This window comes from Sebastes umbrosus, chromosome 13, assembly GCF_015220745.1.
Source record: "Sebastes umbrosus isolate fSebUmb1 chromosome 13, fSebUmb1.pri, whole genome shotgun sequence".
Classification (NCBI taxonomy): Eukaryota; Metazoa; Chordata; class Actinopteri; order Perciformes; family Sebastidae; genus Sebastes; species Sebastes umbrosus.
Window position 1 is genome coordinate 21630300 of NC_051281.1, and position 21059 is coordinate 21651358.

The window sequence follows — 21059 nt, forward strand, 5'->3', positions numbered from 1 at the left end:
TGGATGTTTGTGTGGATGTGAGAGACTGTGTGTATAAGAGCCAGCCTGCTGCTGAATGACTGCTGGGGTAACAGAGGAAGCCCAAGAATGAGCTCAGATAGAGTTAATTAATCTCACACTGACACACAGACGCGTGCTATTCGCTAACTGAAGAAAAGAAAAAAAAAAGAAAAAAAAAAGAATAATCGCTCGTTTTTATATATAATATTCGTTCACAATAAATGCCTCCGGGCTCAACCAATAACCTGCTCTGCATATTAACGCTCATCAGCTACTTACAAACCAAAGGATAAAACTATGGATGTATAAAGAGAACTGGATACAGCGTTGGAGGCCGGCTACAGACATCTCTTTACCGATGTAAGTCTATGGGAAAAAGTATTTTTTGGGCCCAATGGCATCACGTGACGGATCCGGAAGTTGTAATTCCATCATTTGGCCCAAGCCCCCAGGAAGAGCAAAGAGCACATTTTCTTGGTGGCCAAGCAGCGGTACTACAACTTCCATGTCTGTCACGTGATGCCAATGGGCCCAAAAATACTTTTTTCCCATTAACTTAGATTGGGAAAGAGACATCTGTAACTCAGAGGATAATTATTTTTGAGGTAAATCAACTTCCCAGTATGAACACTTGAATATCATTTATTTAAATCATTAGGTCCTAAAAGTTGTAAAATGCACTAATAGCCAAATCCAGAGTTATTTCCCTTACTCCGTTCATGTGAATGAGACCAAGACCACGGCTGGACCCCGGGCTGGGAGGCGGAGTTAAAGGAAACGCTAGTGCGCCTGCTCTATGGGCCCATTGGATGCGGAAGATCGCCGGATGATCCGGGTACTTTATCAGTCGGCAATCGAGCCATTTTGGCTTCATGCACCACAGAGCAACTTTAATAGGATTGAACGGGCGCCCGCCTCCGACGCTGTACCCAGTTCTCTTTATACATCCATGATTTGGCCACTACGAAAATTTGCTCAAAAGCCCGGTGCACTTCCTGTGGGGGGGTAACAACAGTCGCTGATAGCTCTGGTGTCTGATCATACCAGAAAGCAGCACTGCGAAATTCATACAAACGTCCTTGTGAATACGAGTTGCCCAAAGCTTGGTGACGAAGTGACTACTCATGGGGCAAGTTGCCGAGCTGACTGCTAACATGCTACACATTACAGTAACTAGCCTGATGCTAACATGATGGCACCAGCCAGCCAAAATAGATCACCAAGCTAAACAGTTAGCTCACAACCAGGGTTCAACAATAAGGATTGCCCACTTGCTCGGGGAAAGTAAAATGCCATGTCGGGCTAGTAAATCAGGCAACTCACTTGCCCCATTGTGCAAGAGGTGAAAAATAATTAAACCCACTGTTTTTTTCTGGAGCAGATGATGGAAGTAGGCTAGCTAAAGAGTGAGCCTTCTCGCTTCCTTCTCATCTCTGTTGATAATTGCATATGCGCAGTCCCGATTGGGCACTCGCGGGAAAATGGGCGGAGGGTAAAGACAATGTTTATGAGCTGAAGCGCAAGCGAGCATTTCAATTATTCTCAAAACAGGAGTTTAGTCGGATGGCGTAACTCCAACTATGTATTGCGCAGTTTGCCTCAAGTTAATTAACTTAAATAAAGATTCAACATGACAATTAACTTGAGTCTTTGTTGTTATTTGATAACTGCTAATTAATAAATAAAACAATTAATAAGTAAATAGTGACTTTGGGCAAGTAGAATTTCTGACCCACTTGCCCCACCCGGCTGGTGAGAAAAAAACCCATTAACATCGCACCACGACAACCAGTTAGAAAACTAGATAGCTCGTTCGCTGACTGGATAATAAGTTAAAATGGTTATTTGAAGTAAATATATTGGTCTCACCCACTGTGTCTCGACTGACTGCACAACACAACGTATTTCTGTTATGGAGAGCAGAGCAGAGTAACGTGTATCAAGTTGACTAATATGACTAATATGATAGCTTTCTTCGTCTGTTTTCTGTTTCCCTCAAAGGTCGGCACTGTCAAGACTGTTTTCAAAAAGGCGCAAACATTTGCGAGACAAAGTTCACTAAAGTTGAACTTGAAAAGTCCACTAATTGCTGTGATTTTGGGCCAACGTTTTGCGATCATAGATGCTGGTCTGACTGGGCACTTAAAATGCAATCTAGTTTTCCCTCTTTGCTTGGATCATACATGGATTTGAGAGGGGAAAATCAGAAGTGATTCATCTGAGGAGAATAAATGACAGATTGCACCTTTATCTGAGCTTTCAATGGGCAGAGCTGAGGGGCCCCGGCACGAGGGGGAAGAGGGATGAAGACATCCGCAGAATCTCTCCTCATTACCATTTCAAATGCTCAGAGAGCGAGGCAGACGAGGGAGAGCGAGAGAATAAAAAGGGGAGTGAGGGAGGGGAGGAAGAAAGAGAGAGTGGGCTTTCATGTGCAGAGGCACGGATCGCAAAACTAAACGAACATGAAATATGCACAGTGTCGGCCGGGCATCGGGAATACAGCGCAGAGTAGTGCGTGTGTTAAATTACATGCATGTGTGCATGAGGTGATTCTGCATGTGCAGGTCTGTACACGAAAAAGGACTCCTGTGTGTGTGTGTGTGTGTGTGTGCGCTTACAGGGTAACAACCGCTGTTTCTCTGTATGAGTGTGTGTGTGATTCTGAATTTGCATGTGCAGGTCTGTGTCTGTGGGCGACAGCAGCGAGAGCGGAGAGCCGTCGCTGTGTGCAGCATATGGAGAAGAACACGTCAGGATGCCTGTGCATGTGCTTATTGGGTCATAACGGGTGTTTCTCTGTGCGTATTTCTGTGTGTGTGTGTGTGTGTGTGTGTGTCTGTGTGTGTATGTGTGTGTGTCTGTGTGTGTGCTCGTAATCAGCATGTGAGCTGTGTGTGTGTGTGTCTCTGTGTGTGTGTGTGTGTGCGCACTCATAATCAGCATGTGAGCTGTGTGTGTGTGTGCGTGCCTCTGTCTCTCAGGCCCTCATATCTCTCTGCCTGTGTGTGATAAGCCCAGAGCTCGCGGCGCTGAAACACCAGCGTGAGACAAGCGCTCTGTGCGTCTACAGGCTTGTATGCAAGTGTGTGTGTGTGTGTGTGTGTGTGTGTGTGGGGCGGTATGCATAAATTGGTGTGTCTCTCTGCGCACGTCCTTGTGTGTGTGTGTGTGTGTGTGTGTGTGTGTATATATGTGTGTGAGCCCCAGGGGTCTGCCCCAGGCTTATCACACACAGGCAGTGAGAGACGAGCTTCCTGAGAGAGAGCGAGAGAGAGAGGGAGAGAAAGAAAGGCAGGGAGGTGGAGGGGAAGGCGGGGGTGTTGTTTGCGCAGCGGTCAGCGCCTTGTTTGTGTAGTCTCAGGTTTTCTCCTCCCTCCTCCCCTCTCCACACGCGGAGAGCGCAGGAAGGGAAAAAATGCGAAGGGGGTATGAAAAAAAAAAAGGAGAGGGAGGGAAAAAAACGTTCGAGAGAGACGCATAAATCAGAGAGACGAGCCAGCTTCTTCTCTCCAGCATGGCTGACTGAACCCTGCTGCTGCTGCGCTGCACCCTGTGCGTGCGCGCGCACGCGCGCGCGTGTGTGTGTGTGTGTGTGTGTGTGTGTGTGAGCGAGAGAGAGAGAGAGAGAGAGAAAAACAGCCGCCGCCACTGCTAACCACAGTCACCACGGCACATTAGAGGGCCATTAGAACGCGATTATACTCCCAGTGCTTACCTCTCATTCACACTCTTGCTCTCTCTCACTCTGACTCACACACACACACACGGACACACACACACACACCTCATCATCATAAATGTGTACAACAAACACACACAACCATAAAGCAACCAGTTAATGAGCAACAAAAGATACCCACACCTATTTACAGTTCTGTGAAGATACCTCTGCTGGTGATAAAAATCATCATGTGCACACACAGACACACACACACACACACACACACACACACACACACACACACAGACACACACACTCACTCAGAGAGACAGCATCAAAGACGAGTGAGCGACAAGGTGGACAATCTGCAGCTCAAGTGGCATAAAAACCACTTGGATCAATAAATCAATTTGTAAAATCTGTCAACAAGGGGGTGGGGAGAAACGTTTAGGCTCGCAAACAGAAACACGAGGGATGAGGGATGAGGGAGAGAGCGAGACAGCGGGCCATCCAACTTTAATTAAAAGCTTTCGGAGCAATGGGAGTTGAGAGATTTAGTAGACTATACACCGGTCTCATTCTTCCTTGTATGTGCGGAGAACGAGAGGGATCTGGTTTAGGAGCGAACGATCGGCAGCTACACACAAAGAAAGGAAAAAAAAAAAAAACCCTCCCGATGCTAGAGAGAGAGGCAGCGAGCATCAGTCTCCGTATAATGATCCCACCGATCCCTCATGCTGTCTGCGCACGCACATGCTTGTGTGTGTGTGTGAGTGTGCCTGCGTGTGTGAGTGTGTGTCACACTTCGCCTCACGGAAAATTAATGAGATGTGAGAGCGGAGCGAGGCAGAGGAGGGGAGGCGAGGGGAGTGTGCGTGTGTGTGTGAGGAGAGGAGGAGGAGGAGGAGGAGGAGGAGGAGGAGGGGTGCCAACGACAATCTGAGTCACAAAGAGAGGAAGAGAAAGAGTGCTGAGAGGAAAGAGGGGGGGAGGGAGAGAGAGAGAGAGAGAGAGAGAGAGAGAGAGAGCGGAAACCTGAGAGAGAAAGAGAGAGTAGCAGGCAAGAAAGATGGAGTATGGCGAGAAAGAAGCGCTATTAAGGGTGAAATGGAAGGAAATGATGCAAAAAAAGCAAAAGAGTGAGCTAGAAAAAAGGAAGAATAGGACAGATACAAGAGAAGAATCAGATGGAGAAAGACAATTTAAAAAAAAAAAAAGAGCCGTGCGGCGTCTGCCAGAGTCACAGGCAGGAACAAAGTAGGGGGAGAAAATGAGCTCAATTTAAGAAGAGAGAGAGAGCGGAGATTTGTGTATAAAATGTGAAGAGAGAAAAGAGATGAGGAGGGAGGATGACTTTGAGCGAAGCCCTATTACCTCGTAGCCCAGCCGTGCGGCTCTCTGGAGCAGAGTCTCTCCGGCGTTCTTGTTCACGATGAGCCGGCGAGCCTCCGGCGGGATCGGACGCACCGCGGGGGCCTCGGCAGGGGGGGTCCGGTGCAGCGACGCCGCCGCCTCTGGTGGTGGGACGCCGCCCGCTCTGCCGTTCGCCGCCTGGGGCAGCAGGGTGGGCGGACAGAGCGCGGCGGGGGAGCAGGGCTTGACTGGAGAGCAGGGATAATGATTAGGAGAGGCGGCTCCCTTCCTCGGAGCGCCACGCTGCTCACTCAGCTGAGGAGAGAGAAGGAGAGAGAGAGAGAGAGAGAGAGAGAGAGGGAGCGTTACAGCCACTGCCACATAGCAGATTGGACACATTCACACATGGACACTCAAGGGCACATGGATAAGATTAAACACACAGAGAAGGAGATGCAGTTGTGTGTTTTTTTAAATAATGAAGTGGAAAATACAAAACTCGTAAAAGTATATGACATTGTGTCACTATAAGGCCTAAATAATAATAATATTTTCAATAAAAATGGTGTTTATTCTCCTCAAAAAGCAATCTTACCTTCACGTGATTTTTCAATAATAACTCTTTTATATACTACCCACACTGTTAAGAATGTCCCAGTAAAGTAACAGTAAAGAACTGGCAGCAGGGTTGCCTTTATGTTACTGTAAAATTAACATTATTATACTGTCTGTGTATACTATACACTAAAAAACAGCCTGTGAGTGTAATTTAACAGGTTTGTTGAACACTGTTTTGAGCAATAACAGGTTAATACTGTTGAAATCCTGCTGTAAATTAACAGCAATTGTTTACGGTGCACATATATCTTAAAATATAGATGAATTTTTCACAACAACATATATGTTCATGTATGTATTATTGTGTATGGAAGACACACTATGCATCACTGAAAAACACACACACACAGCTTTGCGCACCAACTGTTCACGCCCCAAACCCTGCAGGTTGGCACGCCACTTTTCTTTAACCGCTAAAACAACAGAGCCCTCGGAGCGCAACACACGAGCTAGGGAGTTGCCTGTCTCTGTGTGTGTGTGTGTGTGTGTGTGCGTGTGTGTGTGTGTGTGTGTGTGAGTGTGTGTGTGAGTGAAGTGCGTGCCCTCTCAGTGGAATTCCATGTCGAAGCAGCTGTCAGGCTGAGGAGGAGCAGGGGAGGAGAGCAGCGCTGGGCGGAAAACAACTAGCCTTCTTTTTTTTTCCCCCTCAATTTTTCCCCATGCTCATTTTTTTTCCCCTCTTTTGAACTCGGGCGCTTCATACACTCGACCGTGGCTGCCACATTCCTCGCTGTGTGTGTGTGTGTGTGAGTGAGGGAGAGGAGTGTGTGCATACGTAGCCTTGTGTTCAGGCGATGTATAATTGCTCCGGGGTTTTGTTGTTATGTCAGGAATGCTCACGACACACACACACACACACACAGACACTCGCAGCCTTGGCACGCACAAAACGGCGTCGATGACACACGTTCCGACAATTAAGGCCAGAGACAAACACACATGCACGCAGGCGCTCCGCAGGGAGTCGATAAAGGGCACGGGGAGGTCAAAGCTCCAGCAGCCCTCTAAACATTGTAAACATACTTCCTTCCTCTCGCTCTCTCTCTCTCTCTCTCCCTCCCTCCCTCAGCTGCATAATCAGAGGCGCCGACTAGCATACTGAAACAGACTCCGCTGCTGCAAACATCCAGACGCCCGTATCATGGCCAGACACCCTATCAGCACTCACCTTGTCATCTTCAGCTGCTCCCAGATCAGCCACACAGCGCTGGCCCGGGCTGTTAGGTGTGGCCTCTTTCCGTTTCTCCCGCTCTCGCTCCCTCTGACTGGTGTGTTTGGTCTTGCACGGCCGCTTGCCCTTGGGTTTGTCCGTGTCACTATGGCGACGGGGCTTGATGGGAGGGGGGCCTCCCACGGGCAGCTCTGGGGCCGGAGAAGGGGGGCCCCGCCTGGGCTCCTTGAGGCCACGGTCACCTAAGAAGGGGCCCGACGGGTGCGCTCTGTCCTTCAGTTGGCCGGGGGGAAGGGGAGAAGCAGCTACTCCTGGAGCAGGAGGAGAGAGAGAGAGAGAGAGTGAGTGACACTGAGTGAGCCTGTAACAGAGCTACACTTCCTCACCAAACGTGAGAAATATAAAATCATCAGGGAAATATATTTCAAAAGAATCAATTTAATAACTAAACGTTTTCTACAACTCTCAGATGAAGACAAATTATCAGTCCTACTGGGGGAGGACACTAAGAGCTGTGAGCTGGTAGCAGCCTATGTTGCTGCCTGCCATCAACTGAGGGACAGAGACATCAACTGAGGGACAGGGACATCAACTGAGGGACAGGGACAGCTGTCTGCACCTTGTTGTTGTTTGATTGTTTGTTAATTTGCTTCGTTTCCTGTTTATATCGTTGTTCCAATTGATTGATTGAAAATTATTTTTTTATTTTATTTTATTGATGTTAATGAAATGTAATTATTGTAAATTTTCATCATTTGAATATGCTTTGACAACATGTACAGTGTTACGTCATGCCAATAAAGCCATTTGAATTGAATTGAACTGAAAGAGAGAGAGAGAGAGTGAGCGGCTGATAGTGTGAGAGCTCAGTGGAAGGGGAGGATGGGAAGGTATTGCAAGGCCATCTCTCACCCTCTGTTGGTTTATTAATGAGCGCACAGAGCTGTCTGGGAGCGCAGCATGCCTTGCTCGCTCAGGAAAAAAAAATAATTAAAAAAATAAAACACACACACACACACACAGGCTGATATAAAAACACCCCCATAGTAACTTGTGCACTCATTCACTGCAGCAAGGACACTGCTATGAGTAATCTCCTTAAACAAATGTGGCACTGTCTAGTTTCAGCCTCTTATAATACATATTTACGCGAAAAAATGAAAACCTGCCCTTGAAACCACAATGTCAACATGCTGTTTAATAGCTTAATGGAAACGCGCTTCCTCCTAAGGATCATTGCAAAGCATTTCTAACTACTCAGGAATGTGGTCTAGGTCTGATTTGTGTTACAATAGAACCTTTACAATAAACAGTCCATTAAAATCCGTCCTAGGCTGAGAAACCGATGAGGAGGAAAGTGGAATTATATATCTCGCTGATGCTTACATATACAGCCGCTGTCTATTTAACCCCTTGTTGCAGAGGAAACCTTTTAGAATATGAGATTCTTTACAGAGACGAATGTGTTTTGTCCGATTAGTGGAGTCCGGAAAAAAAATGGAAGAAAAAAAGAAAGACCACAGCCCTGACAAGACGCACAGTGGAATAACCACATTCATCGTAAAAACACGGCTGTTGCCAGGGTGATGTTATCTAAAAAAGGTGAAAGCAAAAAAAAGAAAGAAAGACAGAAATCAGTGGCCAATCAAGGCCTGTGGTTTCTGCAAGAAAGAAAACCAAAATCTCCCCTGCTTTATTCACTTCCTTTAATCTCTCTCCTGCTCTTTTATTCACTCTACGTCTGTGCCTCCCTCTGTCTCGGCTTGGGCACTTGAATAAGGGAAAACCCCTAGTTTCAATAAGTTACACCCCCCCTACCCCCACACACACACACACACACACACACACACACACATTCCCCGCCCTCCCTTTCCCTGTAACTGGTCTTGAGGGGAAAAAAGAAAAATCATTGATCACACATTAGTCACACTGCACCTGCCCACGCGTATCTCCACCAGCCACTTCCCTCATTCGCACTTTCATCGTTCTCACAGAGCCCGCTGTAGACCGGCAGAACAAAAAGCCCAAAACCACGGGGGGCATGGGGCGGGGGCAAGCATTTTAGCTTCTAGTCCTCAGGTCCTGTTTGTGATTCCCCAGCCTTTCCTCTGGCAGGAGGAAGTATTCTCTACCTCATTTCCTCTGCCCCCTCCCAGAAGGCTCACGGGAAATCCCCCCAAAGTCAAACCGCTCGACAAGAAAGCGAAACGTGAGCCAAAGATAGATTTCCGTTACCCTAGCTGAACTCAGAGATACAGCGGCGGTTTGCACGGCTGCCGGTTCATTCTTACCATTAAGTAGCTTCTCGCAGCCCCATTTCCTGTTGATCTCGGCTCTGTGCGCCGTGGCTCTGTCCTCTGGCTCGAAGGGCCTAATCTTGCGTTCCCGTATGCTCTGGGCCGGGACTACCAACCGGGGCTGGGGCCACACCCTCTCCTGTTTGATCAGGGGCCCGTCGGGGGAGGCTGCGCCGGCAGCGGGCTTGCTGAGTCGCAGTCCCTTCAGCTCGATGCAGACCTTGAGCTTCCGGACCTCGTCGTCGTCATCTTCATCCGGACTGGCCTGCTCTCGCTCATCTGCAGATAAACACAGAATTTGCATTGGTTGACATCTCTCATATACAACTATATATATATTTTGTTACCTTTATTTAGGGGGAGGTTCACGGAGAGCAATGCTCTCTTTTTCAGGAACGCCCTGATCACATTCACACATATTCACACCTGGAAGCTGCCCAGTACAACCACAGTCTGATCTGCTGGTCACTGAACAGCTGGGGTTAAGTTGGGGTTGGGGTTAAGTGTCTTGCTCAAGGGCACTTCAGTGGTGGTAATGAGGGAGGGGCAAGCGCTGCTTTTCACTTTCCCCACCCAGATTTATCCTGTAACCGACAACCTTCTGATCTCAAGCTCGCTTCTCCAACCTTTAGGCCACCACTGCCCCCAATATTGCCTAGAAAGGTGTTGAAAACCCCAAATGGATAAACTCAGCAATGCATTGTGGGCAAGCTTAAAGTGTCTATGAGTTGACATATTGCACATAAAAGGTTTTCCCTCTTTCAAAGACTCTCACCTCCTGCAGCACACTAAACTATTATATGTAAATACCTACCGACCTGCAGACAACTGAGCACAAAGAACAAAGGCCATTAATCATTACAATCTTATGGCCTGTAAAAAACCCTCTAAGCCTTACATTTAACACAAATGCAGAGAGGCAGGGAGCGGGACACAAAACAGACAGATTGAGAAGTAAAAAAGGGGAAGAGAAGTCAAGAAATCGGGCGGAGACACAAAGCAATAAAGATTGGAGAAGCAAAGGGAGAGTTCTCCCCCTTGGAATTCACGGGGGACGGGTATTTGACTCGTCTGCCAGTGCCGGGGAGAGCGAGCACGATACGGCATGCCAGAAAAAAAAAAGGAAACCCAAACAGATGAGGGAAAAAAGAAAGGAGATGAAAAGAGAAGAAAAGAGCAGCTTTGAAGAGGGTGGGTAAGCGCAGCGGAGGAACGGCAGAGCTGAAAGAGAGAGAGAGGGAGAGAGAGAGAGAGAGCATGGCTGTCTCTCTTCCTCGCTTCTTTCTCGCACTCCGCTCAAAGGCAGGATTAAACACTTCTCTGAGCTGGCTGCCACACAGAGCGAAAGATGGGACAGAGAGTGGTAAGGGGGAAAGAGCGGAAAGGGGGGTGTGGTGAGGGGGGTGGGGTGATGGAGCGAGTATAAGGTGGAATTGATTGGGAAGGAGGAAGCGACAAAAGGAATAGAACGTATTTTTCTTAAAAGAACAAGGGATGAGACAGCGCTCAGCATAACACAGGATGAAGATGAAAGAACGGGCAGAATTAGAGCGATGCACAGAAAGCAGATGAGGGGGGCGGGGGGGATTTGAGGAAAATGGAAGTGGCATGTCAGTGACAATGCATGTTCAAGAAATTCTCACCCGTAGAAATCTTGACTCTCTTCTCTGGGTGGGACACCCTCTCCTCTTCCTCCCACTCCGTGTCCTCCTGTTCAGCCTTGAGGCGTTTCCTGCTGGGTCCAAAGCCAGGGCTGGCCTTCTCCTCAGGGTACCCTTGTGCCGGTGTCAAAGTTGGGGGCAAACAATAACCTCCTTCCGACTCCCTCTTCACCTTCCTGGCTCCGTCGTTTAGCCCTCCATGGCAGGGACCTCTGGCCCCCTCTCGAGCCCCATGCCCTGGGGACAAAGGCTCATTCAGGCCCCCGCACCTCTGGAGGACTGGAACTCTGTTGTTTGCGTACGCCGGCCGGACACCTGAGCAAAGCAGAGACAGATGGATGGAAACGTGGGCAGGGAGGAAGGAGGAAGGGGGGGGGGGGCAGAGACAAAAATAAGCAACAGAAGATGAAAGGGAGAGGGGAGAGAATGCAGACAGACAGACCGCAAACCAGACAGACAGACAGAGAGCAGGGAAACAAGGGGCGGGGGTGAGACAGGGTGGGGGGATTGACAGAGGGGAGAATGCCAGTTAAACAGCAGCCAGCTTTTATTCTGCTTTAAAGACAGGCAGTAAAACTTTGATGGGGTAAAGACTTTTTAATCTGATGTGAGCCGAGCCAACGGGCTGACGGTTCAGTGCAGCCGCTCGCACACTTCCAGCCAGGAGAGGCAAGAAAACATCCTGAGCACTCGCTGCACACGGCGACTCCCATCCCTCTCCCTCTCCCCCCCCACCCCCGCTTTCTCTGTCCTCCCCCACGGCATGACCGCACCACGCCCTTCTCACACTGAGCGTGACTCTCCCCCCACCCCCCCTCCTCGACTCCCTCTCTCTCTCTCTGTCTCTCTCCATGCCATAATTAGGCTCACACGTCAGCCGCGGCCTCGCTCCAACACACAGCTGGGCTCCCAGCCAACGTAACTAACCCTTCTCCCCTTCCTCCCTCCCTCCATCCCTCCCCCCCTCTCTCTTTCCGTTGCGCTCTCCCATCCGCTTTCACCCACTAACTCTCCCCCCGCTTTCACTCTTCCTCTCTCTCTCTCTCTCTCGCACTCACGCAATCTCTGGCCCTCCTCCTCCTCTTGCCCTCCCTCTCGATCGTCTCTTCGCGCAGATAAGCACAAAAGACTTCTTGAAAATAAAACTCCCCCTCTCCGTCTCTCCCGCTTGTGCTGCCTAGCTTGTGTAAGAGTGCACGCATGTGTGTGTGTATGTTGAGTCTGTGTGTGGAAGCGCTTGTCTTTTTTTAGAGTGACCCGGTCTTGCCTCAGCATTTGCTGCAAGTGCATGTGAGTGTGCACGCGCACCTATTGTTTGTGTGTTCCTTTCTGAGTGTTCATTTGCAGAGTGGATGCATGTGTGTGTGTGTACGTGCATCACGAGTCTGTGTGTGTGTGTGTGTGTGTGTGTGTGGTGCTGGGTTACTCACCCTCCCTCTCTCCCTGCCTGGTGGTGTGTTGGCAGTGTTCCAGCACTCGCTCTCTGCGCTGGCCGTCTGCCAGCTCCCGTCCCGCTGCCGAGGCAGACACACACACACCACCGCCGCCCTCCTTCTCCTTCAGCTCCAGCTCCGAGAACCGCATCATCGCCCGCTGTGCGCACACACACACACACAAATGCAGAGAAAACCCATGAAACCCACTCATCGTCTGCCCACGCCGCACACACACCTCTCTAAGCCTCAATCTGGCCTCAACAGCTACAGAAGCAAAAAATTGCGTCAGAAATCACATTGTCTTTAAAAAAATCAAAGAAAAAATGCCAAAGAAATTAAACCCACACACACAAAACGCACACAGGACAAAAAGGTAAGACAGATAAATCACAAGCATGGCATCAAGACACAGATTAGACTACTGCAGCCACTGTGAGTCCATGCGCTCTGGGGCTTAAATCCTGGCATCTCCCTTCCTGAAACATAAACATGGCTAGGAAACATATACATCTAAGCCCTGAGGCAGAGAGAGGAGATGAAAAAGAGGAAAGAAGGGAGTGAGAGGGAAAAAGGAGTGTGCAGCGATACAGAGTACAAAGGAGACAGAGCCCATCAGAGGCAGATGTGATAAGAAATGTAAAGAACTGACCTCCCAGTTAGCTGCAGGTTGACTTATATTACTCCCCTCTCGTGATATGACTTCCATCTAAGCAATTAGAATGGGGGGGCTCAATATATCTGTCCATCATTTCATCTTTTTTTTTAATTTATGTTATGCTTCTCCACAAGTTTCTTTACACACAATAGGCAGCCACAATCCCACAAAATAACACAATCAAATTAAAGTGACTGAACAGGTCAATTAACACTGCACCAAAACTATCAAATAATTTCTGAACTGCATGAATGGCAAATTTTGAAAGAGAGAATCAAAACAATATGTTCATTTTAAGCATGATTGATAACACTAATTCAGTTTTAGCGGTCTCATTTATTTCCCCCCCCCCAAACAGACTTCCACATCCAATGTTTTTTTTTACATGTCCAGAAATAGAGCGTTTGATAGCTTTGTGTTGCAGCTGTGCATTGACAAGCATGACACAGACAAAACCACAGTTTTCTAGGGCGCGTTCACAACATAGACAGACATGTGCAACCTATTAAGATATCTGCCTCTAAGCCCGAGGATAATATAGCATAGGGTTTGTTTGTGTTGCTATGCTGAATAGCTCATTGTGTGTGTATCTGAATGACAGTGGGATGGTGGCCAAGTGTAGGGGACGTTGCTGTTCTTGTGCGTTTATAGATGTAATGTGATGTGTGTTAGCAGAGAGGGTCTTTTAGCCAATGGGGTGAGGAGAATTACGACCTTGGACAGCAACCAGGCAGGGCAGCATAGGCCATCAGGGGGAGGAGGGTTAGGGGAGGATAGCGACTAGCGGGTGGGGGGGGCATGCAAGAGGAACCCCAAAGAGGGCAGCTGCTGGTTTTTAAGCACACTGCAAGCCCTCCACTGCCCCTAACCTTGGGGTTAAGCATAGCCAAAGGCAGTGTGAACTGTGAGGCTGCCACAGTCATGCTCTGAAACTACAGTATATGGCTCTATAGCACAGTCAGCACTAACACATGCTTTAGCCCCAAGGCAGTCACACAAAGGACAGGCACGTAACGGACACACAAAACACGCACGCACAGAAATAACCTTTACAATGACTGCTCACTAATCAACATACAGAGACGGCAGCCCTGGTTAACCTTTGAACTAGCCTCCCTGATAGAGGGCCTCAACTGGCCTTGCACCAGCTCTCTAAGACAATGATAAACTAAGGGGAAGGTCAAGCCTATGGCCAGGACAGTAGCATGACAGCATTAATATTATTCTGAGCTGTGTTGTAAATGCGGAGTATGCCAATTTCATGCAGGGTTTGTTCTACAGGCAGTTCTTAATATTGCAGCAAGGGAATAAAGACAGTGGCCCTTGGGTTTTTTTTTTTTATTCCTGCGTGGATGTTAGAACTGAAAGTATGTTTGAAAAGTCTGCACATCAGAAGCATTGGTCATAATGACCTCTCTCCAGCCCGCCACCAACTTGAGCCCAATATATCCCTGTACTGTATTATACACACACACACACAAGTGTTAATGGCCTTACCTGCAGGGCTCTCTGTTCGCGGCTCAGCTTGCTGGAGTCAGCATACAGCTCGGTGGTGACACATTTAAAGCGGTCGCCAACGTAGCCTGTGGAGTTTGCGATCCTCTTGGCCAGACTGGATCTACGAGAGCCTCTAGGTGAAGTCATGCCATCCTCGTCTTCGTCGTCATAATCCCCTTCTCCTTGAGACTCCCCTAGGTCAACAATACTGTCTTCCTTTTCGGTATCGCCCTCACATGCGCTCCCCTCCTTCATCACGTCCGTGCAGTGCTGAGAGAAGTGAAAAGTTTGACTGTCTCTGTCCCCTTTGTCCTTACCAGAGCTGCGCTCGCCAGATGTGCGGGCACAGCGCAAGGTGCTCTGGTCTTGGTCTTCGGGGTCTGGGCTGGGGCTCCGTTCCTCCGGGCTCTCCTCTGCTTGGGCGAACTGCCCTGGAGATGTTGGGGATGTGCTAGATGTCACCCCAAGACAGCCCGTGTCCTGAAGAACCTTTGGTTTCCCAAAGGGAGTTTCTGGCTGTCTATCAGTGTGATTGGGCTTCAGGGTGGGGCTGAGTCCGGAGTGGATCGGATAAGGATGGGAAAGGCGGTGTTGGTGTTTTGGCTCGTACTTAGTCTTTGTCAGATTTTGGTTACTATGACAACATTCATTTTGGTTAACCTTGCTGCTGGTCTCAGCAGAGGGCTGTTTGTGGACTGTTGGGGTAGACTCAATATCTGTGTCTGAGTGTACAAGGTCAATGCAGACAATCTTTTCTCTGGATGTTACAGAGGAAGAGGGGTTTTTGCTTTGATTGCCACCATGTCCTTGTGCTCCTGCTTCCCTGTCAGACTTAATCTGGCTTCCTTCGCCTATCTCTCTCCCAAAGTTGTGATCTCTGTGGCCCCCGCATTCTTCGACAGCTCCCCTGGATTTCTCCTGGCACCGGGGCTTCAAAGTTGCATCTCCCCTTTCTGCCAACTTGTCTGAGTGAGTCTGCATCAGGGGATGAGCCATCTCCTGTGAGTTATAAGTGAGGTATTCCCCTCCTGGACCAGCTGGGAGGTTGTGGTAGGGTAAAGGGTGTTTTGCTGCCAAGTGGGTTGGGTAAAGGCTGTTGCTGCCCAGCAATACTGGGTGAGGGTAGACTGGGCCTTTCCCTGCAATTGGCAGGGAGTGTAGCGCCATGCCGTCAGGGATGGGGTAGTGCAGGTATCTATTGGCATAGGCCAAACTGTGGTTCAGGTAAGCGTCACTTTGAGGAAGGTAAAGGTGGCCAGGAGTGTGACCATTCTCTAAACAGGGCCTCTTGTATGATGACACTTCTGGAGTTGTTTCACCTCTTTTAGTGGTCTGGGAGGACTTCTCTGTTCCCTCTCTGTGGTGGCCCGGATGTTCTGAATGGCTAGGGCTGTGTTTGACCCACTCACCATTGGGTTTGGGAGACAGAGCCCTAGTGCTGACCAGAGAGGAGTGTTGAGTGGATGAAACATTATGGTTGGGCTCCCCTATCCTTGGACAGGATGAGCTACGTTGCTGAGGGAGTACTCTCTCCAGACCCTTGTGTTTGATGACAGAGGGCGAGGAGCCTTTGGCTTGTGAAAGGCCCAGGTCTGTGTTAGGCCTTGGGGAGGGGGGCAAGCCTGGTGTGTGCTGTGTACGGGAAGGAGACGGGCTAGGTACAACCCAAGAGGAGTGTAAAGTGCTGATCATTTCTGGCCTTTCTGGGACCTTTGAAGAAGTGCTGCTGACCACAGAGTGCGGGTGGGAGGAAGGAGAGAGCGACAGGTTTTCCTTTAGGAGCTCTCGGCTAGGGGGCAGTCCATAACGTGCGCCTGATGCTATAGTGTCCATCTTAACTGGGAATCCGTTGGGAGGCAACCCAAACTCCAGCATCCTTCCAGACAAATCCAAGGGCTTCTCTGCTGAGTCTTTGGTTGCTTGGGGTTGGTGAGCTGGCCTCTCAAAATTGGGTTTGGAGGGTGACCTGCTGGGTCTCCTCTCAACCCCTACATTTCTGTGCTCAGGTGCCCCGTCTCTTGGCCTAGATTTGTGGGGGCTGGGCCGGGCGGGAGAGGGCTGCTCTGATGCCATGCTGCTTACAGAGAATGGATGAGGAATGGACTGCGTGGATGAGGATGAATCAGATATTGAAGAAGTGGAGGAGGTGGGTGGGTGTCCTATCCTAGCAACTGGCCTTTGTAAATCCAGTGAATTGTCAATGAGAGCAGGAGGAGGAGGGGGAGGTTGGGGGAGGCGAGAAGATGCATGAGGAGAAGAATCAGCAGGCAGACTATTATTATTCCCACTATTGGTGCCACTAGTGTTAGTGCTACTGGTGTTATTGTTGCTGCTAGGGCCCTTCCTAGAGGGAGGTCTGCTTGGTCTGCTGCTTCTGCTGGGGGACCGGTCCCTCTCTATAGCAGCCTGATGGTGTTGAGGGTGAGGGGAAGGTTGGTGAAGCTGCTGTGCATACTGAGGCGCACCACCAAGCCCCTTGTCCTGGCAGTGTACCAGGGATGTGGGGGCCACTGTGACTGGGATCCTCATAGGGGGCGCCACCAGGGGAGAAGAGATGGGGGAATGAGAATAGTGGGGCATATAGTAGAGCCTCTCGGCAGCAGAAGCATGGTTAACATTGCCCCCCTGGGCTGCACACAGAGAAGGGTAGGCCAGGTGCTGGGGAAGATAGGGGTTGGGTTGGCCGAGCAAGGAGGCTTTGTACATGTTTAGAGCGTACTTGGATGTGTCCATGAAGGGATACATGCTCGCTTCAGGGTAGGGGCTGAGCCACGGCAAGCGGAGGTAGCTGCCACCAGCGCCTGCCAGGCCCAGTTCAGATGCCTTGTCTCCAGGCCCTAGTCTGCGATCCAAGCCTAGACCTTCAGCTCCAGGAATCATCACAGGTTTGTGGAGACCTGGAGGGGTGCCCTTGTAGAGGCCCAGGTATCCATTAGTGGGCTTACGACTGTCCATAGGGCCATCAGGCTTGTAGATGAGCTCTGGGATACCATCCCTGTTATAAGTGAGGGTGTGGGAGGGCGTCTCTCGGCTCTTGTCCGCCGGCAGTGCTCTGATGCCTGGGTATACAACGCCACCATGGAGACGAAGACCATCATGCATCAGGGTGCCTCGGTCCAGCCCCATCGCTGCCAGGGGCGTCAACCTTGCATCCACCTGCAGCCAAAAAAGGGATGCCATAGAAGTAAATGTGACTATCATCACAGAAATCAGAAAATTTGAAAAATTTGACATTAAAAAGGATGAACTATAAACAACTACTGCTAAAAAGAGAACACAAAAAGATTGCTTAATGTTCTAGCCTAGCTGCATGCATGCACGTAGTGAAACGGACCAAATGTTTATTTCCAGATAATAGTGACTAATGTGACAGATGAGTGTAAACAGTACTTAGGACGAGCACGGGGACTTGCCATGTTTTGTGTGATGTGGTTCCCTTGTCTTAGTTCCAGGTTGGTTTGTGTCTCAGCATCGACATCACGAACAGATGTTGCCCTGTGGAGATGAGCAAACAGTTAGCAGTCAGTGTCTTGGCTCTGCCACACACACACACACACACACACACACACAGACCGACAAACCACAGTTCTGTCTGAAAATTGACAGGGCAAAAAAATGTCAGTTTATAAAATCTCCATGAGAGAAATTATATAGAAATTAAGTATTGAACATGCTTTCATTTCTGGGTCAACGTAGACCTTACAGGGAGTAGGGAGAAGGTAAGAAAAGATGGATAACAGCATTGTAAGCTACGGTCAGCCTTCTTTTCACTCTCACACACACAACTCCGCTGAAGTAGTCAGTGGAGATGAAAGCACTGTGTGGGCTCCCCTCCCCTCCCATCCGTCAACACCCCCCCATCCTCCTCTCCCCCTCCCCTGACCCCCATCCTGCCCACCCTGTGGGCTAGACGTGCATTGTGGGGCTGCGTCTATTCAGTCACGTTCCCCACACACTGGTTTTTCTGTGCCCTCTTTGACCTACTCTCTCGGCTGCCTCAGCCAGCGGAGCGAGGGAAGATTATACATCAGAGACCACTTCAGTGGGAGACCATTTACCGCCCGCCAACACAGAGCCACAGATCAACAAACTCTCACACCAATGAACACACGCACAAGTATAGTATGCGCGAGAGAAAGAGACAATTATGTAAAATGTATCATAAACCTCCGATTCAGTTTGAGAAGGAATAACATCGAGGACAGGTATGAAGATAACTGAGGTGAAAATGGTATTTCTTTAATTTTTTTTTTTTTTTTTTTTTTAAATCAGAAGAGAAATGACAATAAGCAAAAAACATCCAAGATCCCTTCATATGTGAAATGTCCTTTAATCTGCAGATGTTTTGTATACATTTGAATTTATTTGAAGCACTGAAGCGTAACGGAGCTGTTATTTTATGTTAAGGAGATATTAAATAAGTCACGAGAAGATTTTTATCATTTATTCATCAGTGCAAAATTTAAGGAGATGGCAAATGTAATAATTGGTCTTTAACATTAAATCTGTGCTTTTAGCAGCTGGGTGCTGATTGGGGCTGAATTTAACAACTTTACTAGAATAAAGACACAAAGGCGGGTCTTGCAGGACTAAATACAATTTTCGGTAAGTAGATAAACCAAATGCATTTGTGCTGTCTGTTAGTAGCAAAACACATGTCAAAAGTGAACCATGTTGACTTTTATTGATGTATACTGTATATCGATCAAGACCTCACTCTAAACTTGACGTACTTCCAATTTGTTGCTGCATTAAAAAGGTTTACACTTGAATTGTAATTCCTGTTCATTTTGAAGATTTTTTACCAAGTTTCTGGTGTACAATTAAATATTTTAATAATAAATAACAATTAATTAAATTTATATCTATGTATTTATTGGTCACATTTTGTTTTACAAAGTTAGGAAAGCAATGTTTAAGTCGGGCCTGATGTTGCCTTACATATAAAAGAATGATCCCAGTCACTTCCACACAGTGAGGCATGCATACAGCTTATTAATTAAACACTGGTATCGGATCGGTACTCAGTATCTGCCGATACCGAAATATCGCTCTCGGTATCGGGACTGAAAAAGTCGGATCGGTGCATCTTTAAAATCTACTTTTTAAGAACTGTGACATTTGTTTCTGTATTACTGAGTGAAGGACGTCACAATCAAGTGAGGAAAAAGAAACAAATTTGGTGTTCATAAAATATTTAGTGAATCAAGTGGCATCTTAATACTAACAGAGTGCTCTGGCTAAATTCAAAAGGCTGTTTCAAAATCCTCAAATAGGTAAAACAACAACGGGAAAGGTGAAATGATTGCTCCCACTTGCCAGATTTTTCTTTAAAGGAAACAAGTTTGAATTGATGACTCGTTAGAAGTGGACATTTCTGCAAGGCATAGTAGGGCAAGGTTATAGGGGAGCCAGTACAGGAATGAGGTGGGAGAGAGAAGTGCCTTTAAATAGCAAAAGTGAAGCCTTGATGTGCTCGGCGGTGCTGAGAGCAGCAGAGGGACTCTGCTCCTCGATCATCGCAGAGAAACGCCTCTGAGCCTCGCTGCCGCGCCGCTGGCACGCCACTTTTATTGCCGTGACCCGGGGCCCATTAATCAGCCTGTTGCGGGGCCCCTCGGCATGGCTCCTCCCTGCCCCAGCGCTCCCATCCCCCCAACAGCTCCCCAAGGCCAGTCCTGCCTCAACAACATCCGCATGTCCTGGAACTGAAACGGTGTGCGTGCAGCGGAGCTATAAGAATGCGCGTATACAGCCACGTGTAGGCGATGCGTCTATGCAAATCACACAGACACCGAGAAATCACATCAGTCCCATTTCCTGTATTTTCTGGAGCAACGCATGCACCTCTCTGTCTGATACACACACACACACAAGCTCCTCTCACACGGAGTAGTCTGCGCTCCATGAGACCAACATGATAATGAAAAAATAAGCCTCTTACACAAACGCAGATATTCAATGACACGCTGCCTTTAAGGACATTTCCGTTTAACCTAAACGCAACCTTCACCGCTATAATCAATCTGTCCTTGGCATAGGCACGGCCCACATCTGAGTTGCTTTTCCCTGAGAAAAAGAAAGCTGGGAGACAACATAGGGAGGACACGATCTGTTCTCTTGTACAGATCACTACAACAAAAAGACAAGTGTGGTGTCTTACGGCCTGTTATTACTCCACAACAGTGCCCACACTGCGCTGATGACTGAGTAGTGTGCACGGCCGCGGCACCTGTCATTTCCATGAAATTAATAGTAGCCTGGTCCAGAAAAGATGAGAGGCTCCACCGGGCCTCAAGGTCAGGATCAAGCACTTGATGGCACACTGCATGCACCACTGGGAATACAACTCAGCCTCACTCAAAACGCATGCGAAAGCCCTCCATCTGCCGCTGTATAGGGCTGACCCGAATGCTTCGAAGCTTCGACTGTTGTCATGGTAATTGATCTCCAAATAAGTATTAGAATGCTTTTTATATATATATATATATATATATACATATATATATATATAAGTATGTAATAATAATGTATATCAGAGATTATTCATTATTAATATTCAACATAAATTATTATTAGCTATTCTCAAATAGATATCACTATTTGTTATGTGTAGAGGTGCGTGTTTACAGTAGTGTGGCAGCGGCTCTGGCCCGAAGCTTCGAATACCTCAGAATATCTGTCATCGAAGCTTCAAAGCCCAAAAA

At 48.3% G+C, this 21059-nt stretch overlaps 1 protein-coding gene across 2 annotated transcripts in view; it reads right to left on the minus strand.

Annotated features, from left to right (window-relative positions):
- Window positions 1-21059, minus strand: part of bcor (BCL6 corepressor) — a 39050-nt gene that overhangs the window by 7320 nt on the left and 10671 nt on the right. Inside the window, exons 2-9 of one of the 2 annotated variants that reach the window (XM_037789255.1) lie at window positions 17766-17847; window positions 14353-17508; window positions 12850-12906; window positions 12195-12357; window positions 10747-11079; window positions 9098-9382; window positions 6804-7117; window positions 5039-5332 (exon numbers count right to left, since the gene is read on the minus strand). In XM_037789255.1, coding sequence (XP_037645183.1) covers window positions 5039-5332; window positions 6804-7117; window positions 9098-9382; window positions 10747-11079; window positions 12195-12357; window positions 12850-12906; window positions 14353-17508; window positions 17766-17768 — 4605 coding nt within the window. In that variant the 5' untranslated portion in view covers window positions 17769-17847. The remainder of the gene's footprint in view (window positions 1-5038; window positions 5333-6803; window positions 7118-9097; window positions 9383-10746; window positions 11080-12194; window positions 12358-12849; window positions 12907-14352; window positions 17509-17765; window positions 17848-21059) is intronic. The other variant, XM_037789256.1, reaches the window with a different exon arrangement.